The sequence below is a fragment of the Neolamprologus multifasciatus genome, chromosome 1 (assembly GCF_963576455.1).
Source record: "Neolamprologus multifasciatus chromosome 1, fNeoMul1.2, whole genome shotgun sequence".
Classification (NCBI taxonomy): Eukaryota; Metazoa; Chordata; class Actinopteri; order Cichliformes; family Cichlidae; genus Neolamprologus; species Neolamprologus multifasciatus.
The window spans coordinates 19,915,725-19,942,522 of record NC_140439.1 but is presented as its reverse complement, the minus strand read 5'-3'; the positions used below and the strand labels follow the sequence as shown (position 1 = coordinate 19,942,522).

At 39.8% G+C, this 26,798-nt stretch overlaps 2 protein-coding genes across 2 annotated transcripts in view; one reads left to right on the top strand and one right to left on the bottom strand.

Moving 5' to 3' along the window:
* Nucleotides 1–118: 118 nt before the first annotated feature.
* Nucleotides 119–8,581, bottom strand: ctr9 (CTR9 component of Paf1/RNA polymerase II complex). Its single transcript, XM_085163093.1, is given in 25 exon segments — nucleotides 119–1,068; nucleotides 1,159–1,271; nucleotides 1,386–1,482; nucleotides 1,571–1,713; nucleotides 1,806–1,961; nucleotides 2,093–2,228; nucleotides 2,596–2,667; nucleotides 2,752–2,897; nucleotides 2,981–3,097; nucleotides 3,200–3,348; nucleotides 3,439–3,526; nucleotides 3,733–3,837; nucleotides 3,839–3,919; nucleotides 4,015–4,103; nucleotides 4,188–4,371; nucleotides 4,576–4,794; nucleotides 4,904–5,140; nucleotides 5,222–5,329; nucleotides 5,434–5,469; nucleotides 5,471–5,691; nucleotides 6,012–6,101; nucleotides 6,183–6,300; nucleotides 6,388–6,627; nucleotides 6,977–7,075; nucleotides 8,408–8,581. Coding segments are annotated over 25 exon segments (3,477 nt in total). The 5' UTR covers nucleotides 8,453–8,581; the 3' UTR covers nucleotides 119–680.
* Nucleotides 8,582–8,918: 337 nt separating this feature from the next.
* irag1 (inositol 1,4,5-triphosphate receptor associated 1) overlaps nucleotides 8,919–26,798 on the top strand; it is a 37,213-nt gene continuing 19,333 nt past the window's right edge. Inside the window, 20 exon segments of the mRNA XM_085163130.1 lie at nucleotides 8,919–9,566; nucleotides 9,655–9,774; nucleotides 9,870–10,050; nucleotides 10,431–10,464; nucleotides 10,466–10,496; nucleotides 10,579–10,639; nucleotides 10,732–10,890; nucleotides 12,140–12,257; nucleotides 12,363–12,413; nucleotides 12,513–12,524; nucleotides 12,526–12,591; nucleotides 12,667–12,727; nucleotides 12,809–12,870; nucleotides 12,978–13,033; nucleotides 15,253–15,346; nucleotides 15,427–15,555; nucleotides 15,626–15,705; nucleotides 15,969–16,680; nucleotides 17,432–17,579; nucleotides 21,602–21,630. Of these exon segments, the coding sequence (XP_085019256.1) occupies nucleotides 9,548–9,566; nucleotides 9,655–9,774; nucleotides 9,870–10,050; nucleotides 10,431–10,464; nucleotides 10,466–10,496; nucleotides 10,579–10,639; nucleotides 10,732–10,890; nucleotides 12,140–12,257; nucleotides 12,363–12,413; nucleotides 12,513–12,524; nucleotides 12,526–12,591; nucleotides 12,667–12,727; nucleotides 12,809–12,870; nucleotides 12,978–13,033; nucleotides 15,253–15,346; nucleotides 15,427–15,555; nucleotides 15,626–15,705; nucleotides 15,969–16,680; nucleotides 17,432–17,579; nucleotides 21,602–21,630 (2,223 nt within the window). The 5' untranslated portion in view covers nucleotides 8,919–9,547.

Sequence of the window (26,798 nt, the reverse complement as noted above, 5' to 3'; positions counted from 1 at the left end):
AATTGTTATGACTTTTACGTACTTGCTACATGTTTGTCTATATTTTTGTCTTCATATACATAAGTAAAAACAATGTTAAATCGAGTGTTTCTCTCAGTATTTTATCAACACCACCTTACCAAAAATGTAACACATAAATAAAATATACCTGTACTTTCATGACAAATTATGACTGTGGAGGAAATAGAGATGAAAAGATGTGGTATGAACCCATTGTTAGTATGAATGAATAGTAGTCTTATTGAACATCAGCGTAACCAGGCATAGCAGTCAACAATTACAGTGATGTGTCGACCTGATTTAACTCAGCAGGTGTTTGATCACATCACGATGCCCCTGCTGTTGAGCACAAGTATAGGACACCTTTTTTAATGCTCTACTGTGGTTTACAGCCCCTGCACACCTTACCGGTACTTTTCAAAGGCAAATAAACATCTGTACAAAATAAGCAATACGTTTTTAGGTTTTTGTTTTATTTAACTTTTTTTTTCTTTACACATTTTAGCAAATTTTAACAAAACATCGAGAAAAGAAATTCCCAGTAAAACGTGACCAAAACGCTATGCGCAAAAACAGAAAAAGAATGATCATACGGACAGAAATTCTGCTTTTATTTCAAACAAAAATGCAGATGTTTAAGAGTTTTCTCAGCGTTACATGAGTCTGGGTGATGTGAAGAGTTAATCACTGTCATCATCTTCGTTGTTGGAGGCCTCCTGCTCGGAGCCATTGTCAAAGCGGCGTGGGGAGCCCTCGTTGTCCGATCCCACTTCAGATCCTCGGTCCGATGCCGGAGCGGGTGATCCGGCCCTCGATTCGTCGTCTGATCCCGACCGACTCCTCTTGCTCTCATTGTCCGACTGTTCAGAGTCAGACTGCCTCTGCACCCTTCTCTTCTTCACTGGACGGTCGCTGCCAGATTCGTCGTCGTCAGAGCCGGCGGAGCGCCGAGGGCTGCCTGCCTCACTACCGGAGCGGTTACGGCCGTCGTCGGAGTCGCTGTCAGATGCAATGCGCTTCCTGTGGCCGACTTCATCGTCAGATCCCGAACCACTGTCTCTTTGATGTCTGGATGGGAGAAAGAGCGCCATGAGGTTTGTGTCAAATAATGTTTTCAAGGCTTCTTAATACTGTAAAAATCTCACATTAAGCTTTTACCTGTCTTCTGCTATTTTCAGTCCATCCTCATCTGAGGAGGACTCAGAAGATGAAATGATAGCCTTGGATTTGATCTTTCCTTTAAGAGACGGTGGCAGACGCTCAGGCTGAGGCTGAAATGAGAAAGATGTTACAATTATAAGAGAAACTGGAGCTGAAAACTGATTTTGTAAATTCTGAAAACTAATTGAGACAGAGAAAAACAGCAAATAATGACTAAAGCGGACCTTCTCAATCTTCTTGCGTCCTTCTTTGGGTTTACGCTGCTTCTTGGGTCGTGACGTTCCTTCCTCATCGCTGTCATCTTCTCCTCCTTTAGCAGGTCTGCAACACAAAATTGAATCCCAGAAGCTAAATGTTGTGCTCTGCAGTCAGACTAAACAACATTTTGCATTCACTGCAGAACACTTACCTCCTCTTCTTCTTCTTCCTCTCTCCCTTCTCATCCTCCTCCTGTTCGCTGCTACTGGCCTTTCTCTTCTTCTTCTTCTTCAACGGCAGGTCCTCGTCAGACTCGTCATTAACAAAATCGTCCATGTCGCCTCCTTTCTTACGCTTGGAGAGAAAAACAAAAGAAAAAGTGTTAACCACAATGCATTAAGTGCAGTTTAGAGCTCGCTGCTGGGTTTAGCCGTATTAACACTCACACGTCCTCCTCCACCACTGCTGCCCTTCTTCTTTTCTTTGGGCATTTCCTTTGATCCCTCTGCAAAGGTCAGCAGGTTCTTGGTCTTTTCCACATACAAAGCTCTCTGCTCCAAAAGCTTCTTCTGCTCCTCCACTTCTCTGTTCCTCTTTTCCTCCTAAAGAAAGTTAGTTATTGAGACAACCCAACAGATGACTGATTAGTTTATTTAAAAAATGAATCACAGTCAGACATTATGGGCAAAATGAAACGCAACATGGTGATTACTTAAAAAAAAAAAAAAGGCACCTGTTCCTTTAACAGCTGTTGGCGCAGTAGGTCTCTCTCCTGCTCTTGTTTGGCTCGAAGCTCTTTCTCCTCCTCGTCCTGCTTTCTGGCTCTAGCTACATGGTACTGAGCTTGACTCAGCAAGTCAGAGCACTGCCTGCATTCCCAAAACACACCAATATTCCAAATTAGGTTACAAAAGACACCAAACACAGCAGCCCCCCCCCCCCCCCCCCCCCAAAAAAAAAAAGTTCTTTAAATTAAAGACTGATAGAAGTACTGCCAAATGATCACACTCCATTTCAAACTGGTCTTTCTACTCTTGGGTCTGTATGATGTCAGTGGGAACCAGATCCACACCACAACCCCACAAACCTGCTGTTTTATGAGGGGCAGCCAATCAGAAGACTGGGGGTCAGAAAGAAGCTAAAACAATCTGTGGATGAGCTAAAAGGCTGCACTGACCCAGGATCAGTATAAACTAAATAAGGAATATTTTGAACTGTGAAACAACTCAGACTGACCTGGCCTCAGAAGCAGCGAGAGCGAGGTCAAACCTCATCTTGTCTCCAGCCTTGCTGAGGTAGCTGAAGTACCTGTGAGGGAGATGACACTGCAGGACTAGTAAAGGACAGCCAGAGGAAGAGACAGGGAGGTGGGAACATAAATCAAATCTTTACCTGTGAGCCAGTTCCAGCTCTTTGACAGCACTGAGCACAGCCTTCAAGTTGCTCTTCTCATCTTTAAGCACAAGGGTGGCCAGTCTCTGAAGCACCAGGGCCACATTAAACATCAGCACTGTGTCATTGGGCGCCACGTGACGGGCCTTGATGTAGGAACATCAGAAAGACACAGTTACACTTCCCCCCACACTGAAGAATGAAGCATAAGCCTCTGATTTAATTTTACCTTCAGAAGCATCTGTTTGCACTCTTGCAGTTTGCCACATTTGAAGAGCGCACGTGCGAGGTAAAGCAGCACCTCTGTGTTCTGATATTTGTAAAACTTCTTCAGGCAGTTCTCGTACTGTCAGACAGAGAAAAAAAAACTTAAATGGAAAAGGCAAAGGAGAAAAATAACATAGGAAAGACAAAAACTGTAACAGTTTAACACAAGTGAGGCGTTTACCATCTGCACGGCGCTGATGTACTGTTTCTGCTCCACGTAGATGTGAGCCAGATTCAGCCACACATCACTGATTTCGGCTGTGGCCTCCCTCACCTGCGCGAAAACATCTCGCGCCTCTCTGAAGTAGCCCTTGTGGGCAAGGACAGCACCTAGACATAAAAATATATGCATATACTTAATGCAAAATACACACAGCAGAACAGATAAAAAAAGATAAGAGAGACTGAAGAGTGGCTGACCGATGCCATTGGCGGCATAGAGGTTCTTGGCATCATTTCGCAGGACTTGCTTGTAGATTGCCAGGGCTCGATCTTGGTGTCTCTTTTCCTGCCAAGACATTTATCACCAGCGAGCACATGTTTTACTCAAGTGCCTGCACATAGCTGAACTTTGTAACAACTATGCTAACCAGCTGCCTGTGTTTATTTAGCAATAGCATTCAGTGAACTGCTCTGCTGTTTTACAAGCGTTCTTTAAGCTCTCTCACACAGTTAAATGTTCAATCGGTGTCCTGACAGCAAGTTTCCACGTACCTTTTCACGGTCTCTGGTGGGCTGGTGCAGCGTCTGTAACCACACATTACCCAGAGCCAGCATGGAGTAGGTGTCGTTCTGCGTGGACGGCTGCTTGAGAATACGTTTCAAACTTCTTTTGACCTGGACCCCACTCCTGTTTGGCCAGGTGAAGATTTCCTATCAGGGACCAGGCATCCGGGTGATCCTGCAGAACAAATATCACTTAATGGAAAAAGAAGGAAAAAAAAGAGTTTTTGCAGCAGACTTTGTCTATCGATGACATTTAACACCAGGCTGTACCTGATTAATCTGAAGAGCTTCTTTGAACCAGTCGGAGGCTTCGTAGAAGTTTCCTTTGTCCCGAGCCATCGCTCCAAGACGCAAATAACCTGCAGGCCAAAATAAATAATCACAGAGTGGAAACTTGTTTTTTTTTCTTTTCATAGGCTCATGTTTTATCGATGCATGCTTACAATCCACATAGTTGGGATGTTCTCTGAGGATGTTTTTGTAGAGTTTCTCGGCTTCGTGGAATTCACACATAGCCTCGTACAGACGGGCCAGATTGTAGGAGGTGGTGACAGAAATGGCATTGTAGTAATGCTCGTCATGCTCTCCTTCAGCTTTGGCTCGCTCCAGAGAAGCTAGAAAATATTTCTGGTGGGAACAAGACATGACCCCGTCTTGAATTAGCTCTACTATTTATACAGAGTTATGTACACTCGATGATCAGTAAATACCACAGGCATCCAGTAATATTCTGCAGTTCCATATTAACTGAATAAATTCCCAACTAAATGAAGCTATACTTGGTTCAGGAGCTCTCAGGTTAAACTGCATTTATGGTATATTATTAGCTACCTTGGCTTCCCCTAGGTTGCCCAGTCTGAAGTGCAGAGCCCCCAGGTTGTTGAGAATCTCGGGGGGAACGTCGGCCTGCACCTTCTCCTGCAGGATGCGCGTAGCTGTGCCGTAAGCGGACAGCGCTCCTTGGATGTCTGTCTGCTCCAGAATTTGTGCCAGCTCAATCCACGCCTCCACATCATCTGGGTACTGCTCTGTTACTTTCTTCAAGTGCCCCTATGAAACAAAAACAGTGGAATATATCCAGTAACCATTAAACATATTTATCAAAATATGTCTGGCACAATTTTCCAAGCTATGAGATAAGTGACATGAGAACACACACTTTTGCAATGTCTCTTTTTTCCTGATCGTCAGACGTTGCATAGAGAGACCCAAGGATTTTCATAGTCTCATAGTTGTTGGGGTAAGCCTTTAAAACCTTTTCAAAGCACTGCGCTGCATTTTCTTTGTCTCTTCGATATACATACATCTGCCCCAGGCCGAAGAACGGCAGCACAAAGGTGGACGAGGCAAACTGAGTGGCTTGGTAATAATACTGAAACGCTTGGTCGTAGTCCTCCTGTGGAAGAAGAAAGCACAGATATGAATGGCGACCTCAGTAAACAATAACAAGCTTGCACGCGGCTTGTTGGGATCGTACCTGCACGTGAAATGAGCGAGCTAACTGATAGCAGCTCTCAGCCTGCATGGCCTCAACTTCGGTGTTGTGGAAAGCGTGCAGAGCGAGATGCTGCACTTTACTGTAGTCCTGAGAGGAATGCAGAAAGCACATAGGCACGAAGAACAGTTAATAACAGCGAAAGGCTAAAAACGTATATTTTCCCCGCATTTCAACAACACAGCCGTGATTACCTTTTTGAAGAAGAAGTGGTTGGCGAGGTGGTTGAGGCACCATGGGGTTGCTGGGGTCGATGGTGTAGGCCCGCGAAAGGAGCTGCACTCCGTTCTTGATGGAGTCTGCCTCTTTGTTGTTGAGCTCTAAAACAGCCAAACCAACGAGCGCTCCCACACACTTTGAATTAAGCTCCAGGGCTCGACCGAAAGCCAAACGAGCCTTCTCCAGTTTGTTGAGCTTGACGAAACAGTGGCCCATCCCCAGCCTCACCTCAGCTACACAAAAACAAGACAAAGAACAAGTTGGGAACATTCATTTTATAACCAATATGAGTGAAGGGCAAATATATTATCTGCGGTCCTGTGTTTTTAAAATCAAGGATCTTCTGTTGATAAATTGTATTTATGTTTAAGTTAACAATGAAGTGGCTCATTACCTACATATCTTTGCCACATAAAACATGAACATACTGTCTCTTGTTGCTGCTGCAACAATAATATTTTCATCATAATATTGATGATGATGATAACAACAATAATAAATGAAATACAGGCATGCGGGGACTGTTTAAAGACATGACATGTTATTGGTTTACCTGGGCAGCCGGGGTTTGTACGCAGAGCCTTTTTGTAGTATGCCAGTGCTCCTCTGTAATCCTTTTTATTGAAGGAGATGCAAGCCTTACCTGTTTAACAACAACATTGTTATTACTTCAGCCAATCAGTGTAGTGCATTTCAGTCCTACACTGTTTTATATTCAAGTTACCAAGCAAAGCAGGGATGTTATTAGTGGACTGGTTGAGGACAAAGTGGAACTGAGCATCGGCCTGGTCCATCTTGTCTCCTTCCAGCAGGCAGAAACAGGCTCTTCCCAACAAATGGTTCTGATTGAGACAACAACATGTTCAATTTACTTGAAATGCAAGAAACATAACCTCATTTATCACCTGCTATGCTACTTTTTTCCCTACCTGATCATACATGATGATCTTGTCTGCCATAGTATACAGGAGCGTAGCCTGTGTGATGAGCTCTTTCTTGGCATCTTTGTTTTTCTCTTTACGTGCTTGCTGGACATAGTAAGCTGCCAGTGTGTCCAGACAGGTCATCTGGTCTTTTTCGTGGTCTCTGTAGTCGAGGTTTCCATCAATACGTGCTGCCTCTAAAAGCTTTACAAAGTCCTCTGTTTTGCCCTGTTTGTAGTACTCCAACTTAAGAAGAAATAGAAGGAAAACTGTCACACTCGACTGGAATTTCACATTGTTTGTACACGTTTCATCAAATTAACATTTATACACACATCAGTTAATGCAGTACTTAATCTGAATCTAACAACTACCTGATCGACAAGAAATTTACTGTTTATTTTAAGGTTACTTATTGAAATTTTCTGGTTCTCAAATGTGCGATTTTGCTTCTCTGTCGCATCTTTCTATTTTGGGTTGAGAAAACAAAATACTTCGAGCTCTCACACTGACATTTGGGATAAACTGAAAAAAGAGCTTAATCATTATTTGCAGAACAAAAACCATGAAGTCTAAGGCCGATGTATCGACTCACTGCCAGAGCAATCCAAATGTGCAGCTGCGTGTGCTCCTGCTTCAAGATACTGATGACCTCATCTCCTTCAGGAAGTTGGTCAAAGTCGAGCTCGATGACCTGGAAAACACAAATATGTATGTATGTTATTACAGTAAGTATCTCAGCATGCATGGTGTTGTCAGTGGAAAAACATATCTATGCAGATTATATGTGCATTATATTATTTTATTGTAATAGTAGTGTAAATCCTGACACATGTATCAATTCAGAGTGTTATGAATTAGAAACTGGAAACTTTGTTACGCACTGCAAGAAAACCACCTGCATCCTAATGTAGCAAAGACTAAGGAACGGGTTGTGGGCATGAATAGGCCAACAACTCCAGCGACCCCCATTTCCATCCATGGGGTCTGTGTGGAGACGATGGGGGATTTCAAATACCTCGGTGTTTACACTGATTAAAAACACAGAAGTCCTCTACAAGGAGAATCAAACTTGTCTTTACTGTCTAATGAGGAAAGTCTGAGGAACTTTAATACTTACGGGATGGTGCTCCCAATTTTTTATGAGTCTGTAGTGGCCAGTGCCATCGTCTATGCACAGAACCCAGAGACTGATAACCATGCCTACCTGTGGCCATCAGACTTTATAACTCTGTACTGTGCATAGTGTTGCTTTAACTTTGGAATATTTGATTTTAATTTTACATTAAGTGTGTACTTATATTTTTACTTTAAAAATGGTTTCCATCTTCTCTCTTGCATATTTTCTACTTTAACAAAATATGTTTAACAAACAAACATTTTGCATTTAATTCTTCAGCGTCAGTTTGTTAGGTTAGATTTTCACTTGACCTACCCTACCTACCTACACAGTTTAATCGAAAAACTTTGCTGCTGCAAATGCTTACAAGATTCAATAAATGTGTTGGTTATACTGATCAATGCTTGTTTCACCAATTTTAAAAATATTTATTCAATGTAAAAGTCTACATAAGGGACTATTACTGGCATGTGTTTCTAATATTTTGTCCACTCCTAACGCAGCCTAAACAGTAATGCAACCGACTGCCTGCAACTACAACATATCTGTCACAAATTCGGTAATGTGTTGAATACCACAACGCTTATCAGGCTCTTAAAGTAAGTAGAAAACACCGCAGTAGAATTTAATGTTTACTGCATCACTGAGAGCGGCGACGACAAAACTTCGCGATAAGTAAGCTTTGCACAGGCGCCGAACGCATATTTAACGGAGTTGGAACAGCTGACAAGCATTAAAATGTCACTATGTTTCACTCCATATTGCAAACAAATACACCAGGCTTTCGTTACAATGCCACTCTGTAAGCAGGCACTCAACATCAGCTCAGGCTATCCGCAGTTAGCTTAAGCGGCTAACAGCACAGCTAGATCCTCTTAGTGAAAACAGGTTCACGGAAGGATTTACCTCATCTGTGTCCCGTAAAGGGATCTCGATAGAGCCTCGAGACATCTTGAAAGAATAACCAAAACGACCCGAAGCTAGATTTATCTAAAAATAAAAATAAAAAATACAGTTTCTTCCACCCGTTGTCTGCTAGTAGCTACTTCATGCTTCCGAAACACACGGATGGCGCAACTGAAATTATGTCCGGGCAGAAACCAAAAATACTATAACTCAATGACTGTAGAAAAAATACAGTCATTACTATAACTCAAAGAGAAACTGCCACAAAAAAGACGAATTTTAGTTAACAATGGGAGAGCCATCACTTACAATACAATAAAAACAATAGTGTTTTTATTGGGAATAATCTGCCACATACACAGTCACACTGGAAGGTAGTGGGATTTTACTTCCTACATTTGCTGAATTCAAAGGGGAGACTGTGCATTTGATGTGTTAAACGTGTGAATTTAAATTTAAATTTACTGTGTGCATCATTGTCACAAACCTCTCCAGAGCTGCATTTTGGCAAGCAGTGGGAGGAGGGTGTGGAGGGAGGGAGGCTGCGGGGATGTCAGCTGGTTTTGATGTGAGTACTGAAAACCAAAGAAGCACCTTGAAGACTTCACAGTATTTCAGAATTAAAGAGTAGAAGACAAACGATAAGGTGATGCTTCTTACTGAATAATTTTCTTTACAGAAAACCTTTCCGGACTGAAAAGTAAGATTTTTCCTGACTTGTTTCTGTTTAAAAATAAATGTTTAAAGGCTATATGAGATAAGACCAAAACATATGTGTCTTCCAATCTAACTGTAAACCATATGAATTGTCTTCCCTGTAGAAATCTTCAGAGGTGGAAATTTGGTTCACGTGAAAGTTCTTTAACACAACTGTACTGTCTGAAAACCTGTATTTATTTACTCATTTTTTATGAAGACTGGCTAGATTTAGTTTCTAAAAATCATCTATGTTCAAATTTGCATCAAAGATAATACGTAATTCCAATTTATTTTCACTTTTATGATATTAGACTGTTAGTTTTAGCCTCCAGACACAATGCACAAAGTTAAAAATGCATTTGTTTATTTAAATTTCAGGTCATGCAGGGACATGACTGTCCAGCATAGTTGCTCTCTGTGGCTTCAGGAGAAACAAACACAATGTCTGACAACAATAATGGTGAGTGTTTCAGTTTATCCAGTATTAGTATCAAACAAGTATACAGCATATTCATTTCTTTTTCTAACATTTTCTAACACATGTAAAGTGTGGGAGACATCTGGCTGTGGGATGAACGATGTGTTTGAGGACAGCAAAGACACAAGCGGATTATCTGAACATGAACTCCTTGACATCGTGTATGATACGTGTAATAGCAGCAAATCAGGTACACAGATGGACTGAATTTCATTTAAACAAAAAAACGGTGCAGTAATGGTGTGATGTCTTTTTCATTTCCTCCTTTTCCCCTCTTGCCTTCAGGAGAAGTGTTAGCCTCTACCATTTTCGAGTATCTGCACACCATGACTGCTCAGAGCCCAGGGCAGGACAGGCTGGCTGCCCTGCAACGGCTGCTTGACCCTGACTGTCAGGACCCACATGTGAGCAGAGAGACGTTTCACTCCACCATGAGGACGTGGATCACCCAGTGCAGCGAGGACAGGTGAGACTTAAACTCTACACAAGGGATCTTATTAGAGACGTTATGCAACCTTGGCATTACATCTAAAGCTTCATATCCAATTAAATATATTGTTACTACAGATTAAAGTTCCTAACAGTATCTTTTTATTTTGACTTTTTTTAAAGCTAGCTCCACTTTAAATTAAAAATTAATTACTTTTGCATGTAATCATCTAAAACAAAGGGAAGAATAATTTAAAGATGAAGGGATGAAGATGGTCAACCACAATGTCCATCACATTTTTTCTTTTTTACAAACACAGCAGGCCATATCCAGTTAAATGTATTTTTTTCCCTACTTTTCTATCAATTAATATTTATTAATCAGCTGTGATATCACTCAGTTTTTCTGTGTTACAGTACTGATGAGGACAGCAGCCATGTACCTCGGCCAAAACACATCTGAAGAGCCTGTAAATGCAAATGGTATGTTTCCAGATTTTATTCTGAGTTTTGAGACTCAGTTTATTAAATATGAAACAATTCATTACTCCTCATTTCCTTTCAGGGCTGGGTTTGTCATTTTGTCAAAGTGAAGAGACGTCATCAGAAGGCCAGCTGTGTTTCTGGTTGGATATTTTTTTCTAGTTTAACCATTGCTTCTGTTTGCCTCCCTAATCAGTTTGATTTCACACATTAGTAACCATTTCTTTGGCTTCAGCGATGGAAAAGACCTGTCATGTACAGTGGCTGAACTGAAGCATGCCAACCGCAAACTTAGTGAGCAGAACAGTAGTCTGCTGAGGACTGTTGCTCAATGTGAAGACACAAACCTGCAGCTCACTCTGGACATCACTGAGCTGCGAGCAAAGCTGGTCAGGTGAAGAATAAACTAATTTCTTCCACAGTTAACTGCATTCCTAGCATGTAAGATTACACTACTGTAATAACTTCCAGCCAACGCAGATTGTTTTATTATTCAACTATATCATATCATGTATTTGCACTTCTAAAGTGACAAACTGTGATCGGTAACAATGTAATAAACATCTAATGACTAAAAAATGAGCAGAAATACCAATACCAATCATTATAGACTGCATATATTTGATGTAGGTAAACTCTGGTTTGGACAACATGTATATTTTAACACATATATCTTAACTCTGAACATGATCAGTGTTCAGATTGCTCAGATTAACTTGTATCAAACTATTGTGAAACTAGTTTATGTGAACTTATTCATATGAATAAGGCCTAACAGACACACCTTTGTGAAGTGACTACATATTCAAAAGCATATTTAAACAAATAAGATAAACTCTGAAAACCAGCTATGGGTAGAAGTTCACATGAACTCATTGTGGGCACAAATGTTATTAATTTTGGGCTTTTAATGATTTCTCTGTACTGTTTTTTTTCCAGGGTGGAATGATTGTACAGCATGCATCTTTAATGACCAAAGAAGCAAGAACTTCATTTAGACTTTCTCAAATCCACACAGGGGCAAAATAATATATAGCTGTTGTAGCTGTTGATTTGAGGTGAAGTTGAAGAATAGGTAGCCAGCCTTCTTCATCATTTCATCCATTTTCCACTACCGGTACCAGTGGTAGCAAAACAGCCCCAGAGCATGACGCTACCACCACCATGCTGGTGCTGTAAAACAAACCCCTTTTATGCTGATAAAGAGAAACCAGTTGTAGTCAATCGTGATAACTAATGAGAAGTTAACCGACCTTGGTGGTCTATATATACATATATATAGATATATATGTATACGTATGGATTAGAGTAAACTCAACATAACATTTAAAAAAAAATCCAAAACCAATTCTTTTTTTCTTAAAATTCTAAAGCCATAAAAAAATTTATGCTTCACAATCATTCCACCCACCATACATATATAACAAGCCCATTTCTTAAAAAACATCAACAACAAAATAAACATCAGTTACTTACTCCAAATGGCACAAATAGGCCCTTCAGACTTTTACTTAAGGAATCTTCTCATAGACACACATTTATTAATTTATTAATTGTTTGGTTTGTTCTTGTCAGTATCTTTTTTCATGTAGTCAGTCATGTAATTACCTTGTAATTTGCTTGTCTTGGTTTGTCATGTGCAGTGCTCAGAGGTCAGCAGTGAGAGTTAGATCTCTGACAGAAGAACTGGAGGAGACACGTCAAGCATTTAAAGAGGCCCGGGAGAAAGCCAGTCGGACCCAGAATAGCTGCTCCAAACTGGTATGTCAAACTCTCAGCAGTCCCACAGTGAAACTCTCTGCTGCGTTTGGCTTATTTTATATGGCAACTATTTACATTTAAGTCTCCATTTTTTTTGGTCTTCAGAGCAATGAGGTTGAATGTCTTCAGAGTGATATTCGAATGCTTGAAGACAAGGTAATGTACATCTTAAATATATGCCCAATGTGTGCGCTTTCCGTTATAAAAAAATTAAGCTGATGTTTAGATAAATGAGCATTTTCCATTTCCACACAGAATGAAAAACTCATCTTTTGAGACAACATGCTCCGAAGAAAGCCTCAACAAATTGAGTAAGGTCAACACTGAATTGAGGGTAAGAAGAGATGAGTGTAATTGTTTCTACACTGTAATGAGTTTGTGTTGTTAGTAAAAGCCTGTATGTTCACAGGCTGGAGTTGAGGAAACTCTGATTATGTTGACACTGAGAGACAGAGAAATATCAAAGGTAAGTAAAAAAAAAAAAAAATCCTAACAATAAAAGTTGAAATTGTCACATTTTAAATTTTTTATTTTAACTTTAAACTGTCTAGAAAAGACATTTCTTATGGAAAAGATGAAGAACGCTCATGCGGAGAATCACAGAATGATAGAGGTATGTTTGATATTGTGAAGCTTAGAGTTGATACTTTAAATGCCATGACATCATATTGAAGGCTAATCAGATATTACTAAAAAAATTCCTCTATTCCGGTGTTGTAGGGTCTGCAATCCGAGCTGATGAGATTACACGAACATTCAAACCAAGTTCTTCTGAGGTATTTTTAATTAATTGCTTATAAATGTAACATGGTTCTGACTGTTGCTTTCTCTTCTCAATAGGGCTCCTTTTGAGATTCCTATGATTCTGAGAATTATAGGAGAATCAAGTTGAGCACAATACTACGCTATTCAACTGAGTGGCAAACTGTGTTATGATTTGCACTGTAGCTTTAAAAAGGGAGGATGAAAATCAGAGCAACAGAGACTGAGAAATCTCGACTCTCTAACACAAGTAATATCCATGTCTGGAAATAAAAGATGGATATAGCCAGCATAGCTTATCACTATGGTAGTTATCACTATGGTATCACTATCACTATGGTAGCTACCAGCATAGCTCTCACTTTGAACCATCAATTTTGGCGTTACTGCATCCACAGACACAAGTAGCTCCTAATTGGGCAAAAGTAAAAAATAAAAATGTTAGAATTTTACTCCCCAAAACTGGGGAGAGAATACAGACCTCCTGGACAGGCTGTTAGTAAAATTAGCTGTACATAAAACTTATTTGTCAGACAATTGCCTTAATAACGCACCTAAAGGCACAAAATCCCACATCAGTTAGCCCACTAAGTAAGCTGATGTGCTAGCATAAATAATGCATAACTTTAATCCTTAATGGAATTAACCAAGCGAGTGAGTAGCTTTATTTTGATGGGCACAGATGCGACCAATCACGTGCAAAGAGCGACTGGGGTCATACCATTATGTGAAAGAAGGAAGGGGGGCAGACGTTCTGATGACAGGAAGTGTGATGGTATAGGCCAGGTACACAGAGAGACAGGGGGAGCCAGTGTTGTGCCAAAAACTGATCGTCTTCCAAAAGTGATTTTCTATGTTTTTGTTTGTTTTTTAAATCTAATGTATTTACTTATATTAGTAATAGACTGTAATGATCAGGATTTATGAAGAGGTTATATATATAAATAAAGAAATACTTGTTTTGGAAGTATCTTATGATGTAATAGTACCCATATAATAATCGGTTCTGTCTTTTTTCGTCACTTCAAGTAAGTTATAAAACTGTGATGTTATTTTTACATTTCTGCTGCCCTCTTGGTTAGATCTCCTTAGAAAAACACATTTTTAATGTCAACGACACTTTTTACCCCAATAAATAAAGGATATATGAAAGTCACTTTGCCAAAAACTGATTGCAGCAGGTGCTTGGCGATAGGAATGTTCTTTTTGGCTCTAAATTACTAGATGTTCTCCACAAGAGAAGCTTGACAGATTTTTTTTGACAGATTTTAGGTCAACAAGCCAAAATAGCTTAAATTCCATCAATAATTTTTTGGCAAAATACCGGAAACCACTTTTTGGCACAACACCCGTATTTTACTGCTAGCATGTCAGGAAAAAGTGACGGAACGAAAACGAAAGAGGGAAAACGTAAAATGAGCAGCATCTGGCTGGATTTCAATTATATTGGAAAGTGCAGAATCTATAAAATTAGGAACTGGCCTTAAGTGATACAAAAAAAGGTTTTTGAAAATACTGAATAAAAAATTGCTACCACAAAACTATGCCTCAGAGTGTCTCAATGAGTCTCAGAGACCTGAATGTGCGATCGAAGTCATTTCTAATTCACCAAAAACAAGAACAAGCTTAAATTAAGCACTTTTATCTTTACTTTTATTACTTTTACATCTTTATTGATAACAACCCTCTTATGGTCATTCATACTACACAATGTAATTAATCAATAAACAATTACAGTTTCATTGTTTTGTTTTGTTTTACTTTCTACTACAGAAATTTCTTTCTATAACAAAACAAAACAAAATCCCAGTCTGGGCAATGAGCTACAGAAACTTTTGTGTAATTCTATAAAGTCCAGAGTTGTGCTGACAGATTCCTTTCTTTGTCACAGCAGTTTTTTCTTTATCATGTAGAACAATTAAATATGTGACTTCTTCACACTGACAGAAAGGGAGATTTGATGGTTCGGCCCCCTTAGGGCCAAAGTGGGCTGCATGTGGCTCGCCATGAAAAATAAGTTTGACACCCTTGCTCTAAGCACATGCCATTTTCTATGTGAGCTGTATGTCTATGGATTCCCTTTTGCAGCCATCCTCAACTGGCCATTTTGTGCAACTGCAGTTTTTGGCACTTATACACTGGCTTACTTTTTCAGGCACTGTGAATGTATAAATTATCTTAACAAAACACATGGTTTTATGAATGAGTGATTTTTTCTGCTGAATTCTGACAGGTATGAAAGACACTGTATCAGCCCTCAAGGACTTTACAGTCGTGAGCCTCCAAACCGTCGCTCTCTGCAGAGTGAGATGAAGGATATGCAGCAGGTCAGTAATGCTTGCTGCCTGCAGATTATCTTTTAACAGCACCGTTCATTTCATGTAGTTCATGCTTCCTTCATTTGCAGGAACATCACAGAGCTTTAGATGATATAAGTCTCCCATCCCACACGCACAGCGACGATATTCAAAGCATCATCCAAAGGATCATGAGTGCAGAAATAGCTCACCTTCTTCACAATAAATATCTCGAGAGGGTGAGGATGATGTTCATCATAGCAGTAACGTACATATTAAGAAATCTCACTCATCTTCTCTCACAAACAGGACTGTGCTCCTGTGGAAATGCAGGAGAGGCCTTTTCCTCAACAGCAACAGGCAAGAATCAAGCAGCAGCTTCTCAATGTGTATGTGATTTTTTTGTAACCTCCCTTTCTCCTCTTATGGTAACAGATTGGTTTTGGTTGATGTTAGTCTTTCTTCTGAGAAGCTAAGCTAATAAAAAGAGTGTCTGGTTTTTACAGTGTATTTATGGGCATCTCCATTACATAATCATACCAGTTACCATCTTCCGTGTGCAAGACCGTATCAGGGATAAGTGCACTTTTAGTACCCCTTAGTAACTATAGACATTACAGTGATGTTTATAAAGCTGTGGTGGTGGTTTCAGGCTGCAGGAGCTCGAATTGTACAAGTATGTGTGGGAGGATAAAGGGGAGAAGGTGGAGGATCAGCAGAGAGCCTGGGATAGGGAACAAAAGGAAAGTCAGAGTGGGAGCCAGATTCCCATCAAGGAGGCCAAGAAGGTGGCTGTGGCGAAGTGGTGGAAAGCCCTCAGCGTAGAGGGGGCTAAGGTCCGAAGTAAAGACATTAAGTCAATTCAGGAGCTCTCTGAGATGCAAGCAAAGCTCAGGGAAGCAGAGCAGACGATCACTGGTATGAGGGAGCAGGTCTGCCACCTGCAAGCATCACTAAGATCGTCACAGGAGCACACCGAGCAAAAAAACACCAATAGAGTTCTTCATACTGACAAAGGAAGCAATACAGAGAGAAAAGAAGAAGACAGAACTGCGGAGAAAGAGGCGAGAGATCAGAAGGATGCTTCAGTGGTCACAGATCCTGTTAGTATCACAGACGGAGCAGCTTCAGAGCAGGACACCACAGACAGGCTTCTGGCAACCCTGAGGAGGATGGAGGCGATGGTCAACAACGCATTGGAGACTGCCCAGCTGGTGAGGAAGAGCGAGCAGAGGGTGAGCCAGGTGAGAGTGAGGATGGAAGGGATCACTCACAGGGTGGAGGAGGCTCTGGGGAGAGCTGCAAACACTGATGAGGAGCTAAACATGCTGGAGGCCAGGATCACAGAAAATGCCCCAACTCAGGTTTGTCTGTGTTAGAAACCCATCTCTGCTTTACATAAAATCAAAGTTAATTGTATCTTTATTTAAACCTTTCATGCATGAATTATGACAACCTCAATCAGGATTTTTTTCTTAAGTATTTTTATTCATCTTTAGGCATGAAAAAAAGATTTTTGAACTTCTATTTTTAAAACATGTACTTTTCAAATAGTTTTTTACATGTTCACTTAATCAGTCCACTGACCAGTGGGTGACAGGATATGGAGTGACACATCAGTGTCCAATATGGTGGTTTATGTGCAAGTATACCATCAACACTGACACAAACACAAGAAAACAGCCTTTGAATAGCTGTCCACTGTAGTGAGCACTATACGTGAAAGGGTTAAATAAAATAAAACCACATGGAAGAATTCCCACCAGCATGTTATAAAATATTTATTTCTAATCTAATGTATTATTTCTATGGAAAAATTGACATTTTATTGGTCAGTAGAATTTTATTCATGTTGCTATTTTTACCTGCGCTGTGATCCACTGTTGGAAGCGGGTGATTCCAAACAACTTCCAAAAAAGAGCAATGCTCATTTATTTGCATTTTCTGTGGTAATGCAGTAGCACAACCAGCAGGATCACATAAACATTCTCACAGGATTTAGCAAAGTGTTCCACAAATTTTTCATGTGTACAGCCTTAAAGCCCATCACCTATTTTACTTGTAATCCAGTGGAAACAGTATCAATCAGTTGTTTTTGTCTGTATTTTCCTGAAGTCTCCAGATCTAAATTTGCCAAAGGATCATGAAGCAGATGCCACACGGTTAACGGCTGAACCAAAGGAAGTGTGTGGAACAGAGCGTTCTCCTCCTGCACCTCCATTAAGCCCAGAAGTCAGTGAGCCTCCACAGAGGTCCATGAATGGTATGCATATCAGAGATCCATCTTCTGTGTTAATGTGGTTCTGTTAGATGCACATTAATTAAAGCTACTTCCTTTTATAATGGCAATCCCTGAGGATGTCTGGAAATAAACTGTGCACACAGCAGCTGGTACAGTGAGGGGGAAGCGGAGAGCTCTGGTGGGAGTGTATGATATCTATCAAAATGGGGCATGGGGAAAAGCAGGGGACGTAGACTAATGCTTTATGTAAACACGCTGAAGTTCAAGTACTTTTTTTCTACAGACATATTTTTAGAGACTTGACGTCACTCTTAAACGTTTCAGATAATCAAAAAATAATATATGACAAATATAACCAAAGTAAATACAAAATGCAGTTTGTAAATGATATTTTCATTTATTAAAGGAAAAGGAGCAATCCAAACTTACCTCGCCCTGTGTGAAAAACTAACTGTCCCCTGTTTAAATCATGAATTAACTGCAATAAACTGCATTTTTTGGAAATCTGAGTTCAATGTCACCAACCCCACCAAAGGCTGATTACTTCCAGACCTGCTGAATCAAGAAATCACAATAGAAACCAAAGTAAAGCAGCTTAAAGGATCTCAAAAAGCAACACAACATTCAGTGATCAGTCAATGGCGTCTATCAGTCTGGAAAGGGTTACAAAGTCATTTCAAAGGCTTTGAATCACAGTGAGAGCCATTATCCACAAATAGAGAAAACCTGGAACAGTGGAGAACCTTCCCAGAAGTGGCTGACCTACCAAAATTACTCCAAGCGCACATCAACCACTCATCCACGAAGTCACAAAAGAACCAAGAGAAACATCTAAAGAACTGCAGTCCTCACTTGCAAAAGAAAGAGGTTGAACAAAAATGGCATCAATGGGAGAATTTTTAGTGAAAACTGTGGACTGATGAGACTGATGAGTCCCGTCACATCTGGCTTACATCATAACAACAGGCAAACACCGTGGTGGTAGTGTGATGGTCTCGGGCTGCTTTGCTGCTTCAGCACCTGGACGAGTTCTGGATGAGTTCTGTTCTCTACCAGAAACTCCTGAATGAGAATCTCCATTCATCAGCTCAGAGAGCAGGACAAACACACCAGTAAGTCTGTGTCTTAAAGAGTTTGTAGTAGTCTCGTCTAGTCAAAGTCTGACCTTAAATCTGATTGAGATGATTTTGCATGACCTTAAAAAAAACATTCATACTCACAAAACCCTCAAATGTGGCTGAAGTAAAACTATTCTGCAAAGAAGAGTGGGCCAAAATTCACCCCCAGCATGTCTCATGATCAGTTATCAAAGGGTGGTACATACAATTATTAGGTTTAGGAGTAGGTTTCCATTGCTTTTTCCCTTATGAAATAAAATCACAATTTACCAACTGCATTTTACATCATCTTAGGTTATCTTTGACTAATATTAAAATTTGTTTGATGAGCTGAAACATTTAAGTCTGAGAAATATGCAAAAAAAAGAAGAAGAAATCAGAAAGGACACTGTATGTTACATACATCTGTTCACTAATGTGTACACTAATAACTTTCTACATGTATTATTGCGGTAGGTAGTTTGGCCAAAGCAAAGGTCACTTGTGTCCCATCTTGTCAAGAAAGGTCAAATATTTCCACTTTCTGCTTTCTCAAAAACAAGCCAGTCTTACATGTAACTGTTTATTAGTGATACAGAGTTTGGAGCTTGTAGAAAGTCCTGTGAACCAGTGGGTGGATTTATATTTTCATGCGATGTTAAATGAACTTACAGTATTTGCCTCAGTGTGCAATTGTTTGTTTTATCCCCCCCATCTAAAGTTTATATTCCAGTACACTTATGGTTGTTTTTTGCTTAGCATATGAAGCTGAGTCCACACGGGCAAAGGCTGCGTCAGAATGAACAGTAAACACTTTATCTTACATGGTTATAAAGGTTATTCTGTTCTGTTTGACGTCTGTTGATTTGAATAGTGTGTAATAGTAAACTGTCACTATGAGGACGTCTCTTTTCTCTCCACATTCATACATGCACACATATAAAACTTCAATACAACTACAGACTATATGCCATATAATCTCTTTCTCTATATAACCTATATAATCCCTTTTACACCTTTTTGCTAGTTAGAACTGTTCTGTAATGTTGTCCTGAGGGATTCTGGATGGTAGTTTTGACAAGCAAAGCTTAACACAAACGTAGCTAAGAGAACAACTGAACACTCAGCTTCTTGCAGTGTATTTTAAGCAAGACGAATGCTGCACAACTGAGAAGTAGATCTAACTGAGAAGCTGACAGGACTGCAGTCTGCACTCACTCATGTATTTCAATGAGTTACAAAATGCAGGAGGCCAAAGCTTACACGAGAAACTGGGACTGTGGTGGAAGGTCGCGCCAATAAGCTGAACTCACTTCTGCTCAGTTTATTTCTTTATTGGCTTCTTGGTATGTTACACTTGCACAACATCAGTGTTTACTAATGTCATAAATCAAGTGAAAAATGGTTAATTTTCAGTAACATCAGACTTTTGCTACCAAATTAGCCTGACTAGCCATTAGAAAGAATGCAAGTTTCAACTTTATACACAACAACTTCCCATTTAAGTCAACTGCTTCGATCGTTTTATACAGTCTGTGGAAAGCTATGCCATATTTATCGTCTCATTTCAGTCAACATGCAGGAATTATTTCAGTGTATAAAAACCATCTTGTGTTAAAGATCATATGTTAAACTACACAATACACTTGCATGTGTATGACTAAAATCAGTGAAATTCATCCCACTGAGGAATAATCATAGCACTCCATCAGCTAGGGTTTTTATTGTGGACTGTATTGGTGAACCTGCTGAGCAACTCTCTATCATTCATGTCCAAAGTGCTGCTAGCGTGACTGCTGATTATAAACTAGCAAACAGTATGATTAAGAATAATAAATATTCAGGTTTTAAATGTCTCTGAGTGCTGCAGTGCCTGTGGTGGTGGCTGTAAAACAATTTTATACACTTTTCAGTCTTCCTAGAACTAATAAAGCATTGATCTGGGATACTAAATGAACACTAGGCATACCAACCTGCTTTTAAGTTATATCTCTCTGTTTAAAACAAAGCACAGTCAGGTTACTTAAAGCTTAAAGATCCCCTGAAGCCTGAATGTAAATAATTTAGAAAAGCAGTGGGTCTCTGTGCTCTGCTTGGTATGTGGTGGCTGTAAACGGTGCGCTCTTTCGCGGGGCAATATTTAAGTGAGAGAAAGGTGGCAAGAACAGCTGGAAGCTGGAGTGTGAATTCATTTGTAGGCAGGTTGAACTCTTCTTCCACTAATAGAAAGAATTTGATCTGGCGAGGAAAAAAAAAGACCAAGTTTTTTTTTCTCCCTCATGGACTTGTGAAAGGATTTATAAGGTAAATACTAGCTGTGAATGACTGCATTGCATTACGCAGAATGTTTCAGAGTCTGATTTGCACTTTTCATAAGCTACAACTCAACAGCTGGAAAATAAAGCCAGTTGAGAGTGTTTCTAGTACTGTATCCCCCTTTGTGTCTTCTTATGCAGGAATAATACTTGTTCTTGTGCAGCTCTTTCATTACCTCTAAAGTAGAACTTTAAAGCTCTGAGGGTGCTTCTGTCTGAAAGTTGCTGATATTAAACCCTTTGCTTGGTATCAGGAGCCCCTAAAGCAGCAGACAAGAGCTTTCAACCAGCGGCTCAAACACCTCATGCACTTAAGACGGTTGCCAGGTTATTGTTGCTCCTAGTTATCGAGGTGGTTTGTGGGGAACATACTTCCTGAAAGGGGTGTTACAGTAGTTCTGTCAACCTGATGAATATCATGCTGCTGGCAGCAGCCTCACAGAGCAGAAAACTCAATTTCTTTCTTCCCTATTTGTTTTCTGTTTCTGTTTCTGTCTCTTTCACTCTCTCTCTCTGCATGTTTCACTTAGTCTTTTCTTTTTTTAACTCTCCCCTGACATTTGCATTGCACATGCTTTCCTGTTAAATGCAAATCAATCTGTTTTCTCTGTCTGTGCTCTGTTTCTCACAGGTGGCACAGGAGGAAGCAGCTACAGCACGGTAAGTAAGCGTTCCCTCTGTTCCATTACTGTAAAATGCACTATTGTTTTATATTTGAGAGGCAGAACTGAAGGTTAGGTGTGATTATTATGTCTTTTATGGTTTTTGAAGTGACTTGTGAGAAATGTGTATATATGTTAGGCTGCCAATGTAAGATAAAGTGTGACTGCTTCGTTTGACTTTAGGCCACGATTAAAAATAACTAAATTTGATTTCTGCTAATGTTTTAGTAGCAGTTATAAGCTGTTTGTACTTCATATGATTGTTTCATTGTATATTACTTCTAGCCCCTGCTTTAAAAGGGAAATAATAATTTTTTTTTTACTCTTTAAATAAACTCTAGTTGCCCTAAAAATAAGTGACAGCGTACTTTTATCTCCTAATGGAACATGTAGAAGCAGGACACAAACATTTAATGAACCTGAAAAACCCTGTGCTATAAAGGTATAGTATCATGTTATGATGCACTGTGCATCTAATCTAATCCCATTTAGTTCACTGTTGAACCATCAAACATACAAATATTTTTTTTTTATAAAATATTTGTGTCTGCCATCTAGATGTTTGCAGTCAGAGTACCTAGAGCAGTGTTTCAGCAAAGATTTATCAAGTTTGGTCCACTCATCTAGGAGGAGATAAGGAACATACAAACATGCAAAAATAGATACATATGCTAGGATCGTTATTTTACGATAGCTGATGAGATACTGTGGTAAAATATGTTTCGGAAGAAGTATGCTTTCTTGTGGAGCTAGTTTATATTATTATGACTGCCTTTATTTTCTATTAAAGTTAACACTTATCTACTTAAAGTTACATAATAGCGTCTTATAAACTTGGTGGTGTATCATAAACGTCTTATATACTGGTTGTTTACAGCACAACCAGTATATAAGAAAAAAAGCTTTAAATAAAAACACATTAAAACCAGATAAAGTAAAGTGAGTAATATTCATGACTTGGCAAGGGGTAAGTAATGAGTAGGACGTCTCTGGCAGATGATAGGAAATTATACAAATGGTTGGCTTTAAATAGGGTTAAATGACTAGACTGTACATACAGCTGTTAGAAAAATGTATTTTTCACAGGACTCTATACAGACTTGCAAAAATGTAAGTATTGTTTCCAGAGGATTTAAGGAGGTAAGTCACAGCCAGGTGCTGATAATCAAATGACCTTGACTAATCGATCATCAGCATTTGTGAGCCTCTCTGGAAAAGTGGAGGCTTTGGCAGTTTGCTGGTCTCGAGCATTCAGGTGTGTGTTTACAAAATGCTGCGATCTCCAGTAAGTGGAGGTTCCAGCAAATTCACCCCAAGGTCAGACAGTACAATACTTCTCAGACTCTACAGGCCTCAGTTAGCATGTTAAATGTTAAAGTTCATGTCAGTACAATTAGATATAGACTGAAAGAACTGTGAGTTGTTTGGAAAGCCTCTTCACTCTAAAAAGAAGAGCATGGCTAAGGTTTGCAAAGCTGCATCTGGACAAACCACAAGGCTTCTGGAACAATGTCCTTTGGACGAATGAAAACATCATCATATTTGGGTCATGCAACGAGACAATGATCCCGAGCCCTGAAGTAAATCTACAAGAGAGTGGCTGAAAAAGAAAAGGTGTTGCAACCTGATGGAAATGCTGTGGCAAGGTGTCAGCAGAGCTGTGCATAATGCAAAATGCCCATAAACCTCAATGAACTGAAGCAACACTTCAAGAAAAGTGAGCCATATTTCCTCCCCAACAATATGAAACACTGTTAAAGTCGTACATACTTCAAGTCTTTGCTGCTAGAGGTACTTCTACAAGCTACTGAATCCTGGGGTGTACTTATTTTTTCATACGACGCCATGGAGTCACATGACTACACTTCTTACACGTATGCATTAGTAGGTACCAAAACTAATTACAATTACCACACAGCAGAATTGATCAGGGTTGGTTTGAGCGGATAAAATTATAATCACAAGTTATTTTGTGACCCTTTGAAACACAGAATCTCCCCCCCACAGCAGGAGCAACCCTTATAGTAGTTAATTGTTTAGTCCCCAGATGCACTAAACAATTACCTGCTAAAAGGGTAAAATAGGAATTAGTTTGTCTGCAACAATAATCTGATCATTTATTTTAATTTATTTGTAGACTCTAGTATCATCATCATCATCATTGCCTGCTTAATAAAACAGCAGAATGTTATTGGCAAAATAGCATTAAGATAATCATCGCAATAGTCGTATCAAATAAGGAAAACAGCTGACTTTTTATCACAAGTTCCTCCTTTCAACAACAGTTTCCTTCACACATGATTACTTAAGACTTAAGCCCATGTTAAATAAAAATTTTATGCTGTAATTTGCTGTAAAAGTCAGCTGTACTCATACAAACAATGTGACTGCTGTCCTCTTTTTTTATCCCATCAAAACTCAAGATGATTTCAGCACTTTTAAGACAAAGTAGCAAAAATAACAGAAGCTTTGGAAGTGCAGTTTACTAAACATTAATGGACCTCAAGAGCCTGGAAGTGGATGCATGGATTCCTCCTAGCCAGCAGAGTAAACACAGCTCAGGCAGGCACAATCGATCCATCAGTTTCTCATAAAACATGCAAACGTACCACAACATGCAAAAAAGTGTCGTACGCATCTGACAAAGTAAAAAGTGAAAAAATAACACACTTAAACACACAAACTCTGAAGCAACAATAACATCATTTTGTATCTTTCTTCAGCTTTAAGTTAAGTTGAGGGATGATCAGGGGAGCAGCGGTCTGACACACACACACAAACACACACAGAGAGACACACACTGCACAGCAGCTCACAGAGCCCTTCTCCTTAAATGGTCAAAGCTCCCAGGAGTGAAAGAGAGGCTGCTGCTGAAAAAAGACAGGGAACAGAGGGGACGGGAGAAGGAAGGAGAAGCCCTGAGGGTAGAGGAGTTTTCTGAAGGAAAGGCTGAGGGTGACGCTTTGACTGTGGGAAGTCGGTCTGACTTGGAGAGATCAGCCACGGTGTGTGTGTTTCTCTCTACAGCACTACAGCACCCGACTCAGGTAAGGTGCATGCTCTCTGTGGACAGGTTTAGATGATCGGCTGCAAGGAGCTATGAGGTCTATCCACAGTGGTGGACACATGCAGTTTCAGTTTAGTTATGGTCTCTGCAGCTTTAACAAACATGTGCATGAATATTTGTGGGTAAATGATATTCTAGATAACTGTTGGTGTGAGTTTACATAAAGTGTTTTTTGTCTGCATGTGAAACTCTGTCTCATGTTTCCTACGCCTGTGACCATGCATTTTCTGAAGCCCGTGGATTTAGTCTGTTCCTTCATTTAAATGAGTGTATTGCCATCAATCCATTTTTTTCTTTCTGACACTTCCTCTGACTTGTTATCTCAGATTGCGACTGCGTGGTAACCACTTCCTCTGTTGGCCCTGTGCTCTATGCTTCACACAACCAAATTTTAAACAAATCTGGCTAGAGGGAATGAGCTTATGTAACAGGAGGAGGGGAGCAGGATGCCGGTACTTATTTCTCCCTCCACAGAAAAAGTGACCACTAAAGTACGCTGCAATATGAAGCTTCCTCATCAAATCAACAAGTACTTTAGTTTTACTTCTCTTTGTGCAAGTAAAGGAAAGAAGTCTTTAACTATTGCCACTCAGGCCCGTATGTTCTGACCCCCCCCCCCTTTGCAGGAAATAATTAGAGTGATTCAGTTACTATGCAATATTTATCTCAGTCTCATGGTCTGCTGAAGAAACACCACACCATTTAACCTCCTGCAAAGTAGGTTGACTTTGTTTGGGCTTCTTCTTAGAATTTCTCTTGGTCCCTGGGTCTTGGACCCGGAGTTTTGAGTTTCTAGGGTGCTTGGGATTTTCTGGTTTTGTATTTCTGATAATCTTGTATTTGGGGTTTATATATTTTATATTTTATATCACCATTCGTAATCCCTTTAGGTTTCCCCAGTCAGATATGTCCCCATGTTTGTTTATATCCTGTTCCTGTTTCAAGTTCACATGTCGTACTCCTGGTCTGAGTGGTTGCTATTTCCTGTTTTATTTTGATAGTCCCTTGACCCCTATGTGGTGTGTTTAGTTTTGCTTCCCCTTGTCTCATTAGTTGGATTCTGTTCGCCTGAGTCTTGTTTTCCTCAGCTTTCTTGCTCCCTAATTACCTGGTGTGTATTTATGTCCACAGTTTCCTTCTGCTCTTTGTCATGTTCTCCCTCATGTGTTCTCAGTAAGATTCCTTGCCATGGCTTATTTGTTCCCGAGCAACTTTAGTTTGTATTTTTATTTCCATTTGGATCCTACTTTGCCTGCCTCACAGCGAGCCTTAACAAAAACATGATCATCGATTCCTTTATTGTTCAAATTCTTTGTCTTAAATATTTCTGTCCATAATTAGAAACAAATCAGGTTATGGCTGAATAAAAAATCTTTGCAAAAATTAGTTTCATGAGTTCAGTAAGTTCAAGAGCAGTTAGCTAGAAATAACCAGTAGCTCATTTGTGAGTAACTCAGAAGAACCTCAAACTTGTTTTTTTCTTCTAAATGTATAAATAGCACCTGAAGACTTAAGACAGTTAATTATAGAATTAGGAAAACAAAAGATAAAAACGTCCTCTCCTCAAGAACAAAGCAACCAGTATCTGTCTAACTCTTTTCTGCCAAAGTAAAATATCGTTTTAAAGTATAAAAACATCTGTTTTAAATGATTCCGTCGCATATGACAGTGTCCCTGCATTCAGGAAACGTCCTTGCTGCTCGCAGGGAGGAGTTAAACAACCCATTTCCTCCCCAGTGACTCACAGCCTTTCTGTCCCCATATGTTCCCAAGATCTTGTCATCTTTGTGATGACACTGAGCAGCACTCAGCATATTTTGGCCTTGAATTCTCAGAGGATTCGTCCATCACATGGCCACATGCCATACCTCTGAAATAACCATTCATTCATCACACCTTCCACTTTCCTGTGCATATTATTCAAAGCTGCTGCACGTGATTTGAAAGAGAAGGCATTAAGAAGGCTCACATCTGTGCTGATTGGACCTATGCAAATGTCTCTTTTTCTGGTGAAATCAAATGAATGTGTGCGTCACATTAGCAGTTGTGTAGATCATGAGTGTACCGTGCTCCTCCGCAGAGTGGTTTAAAAATACAGT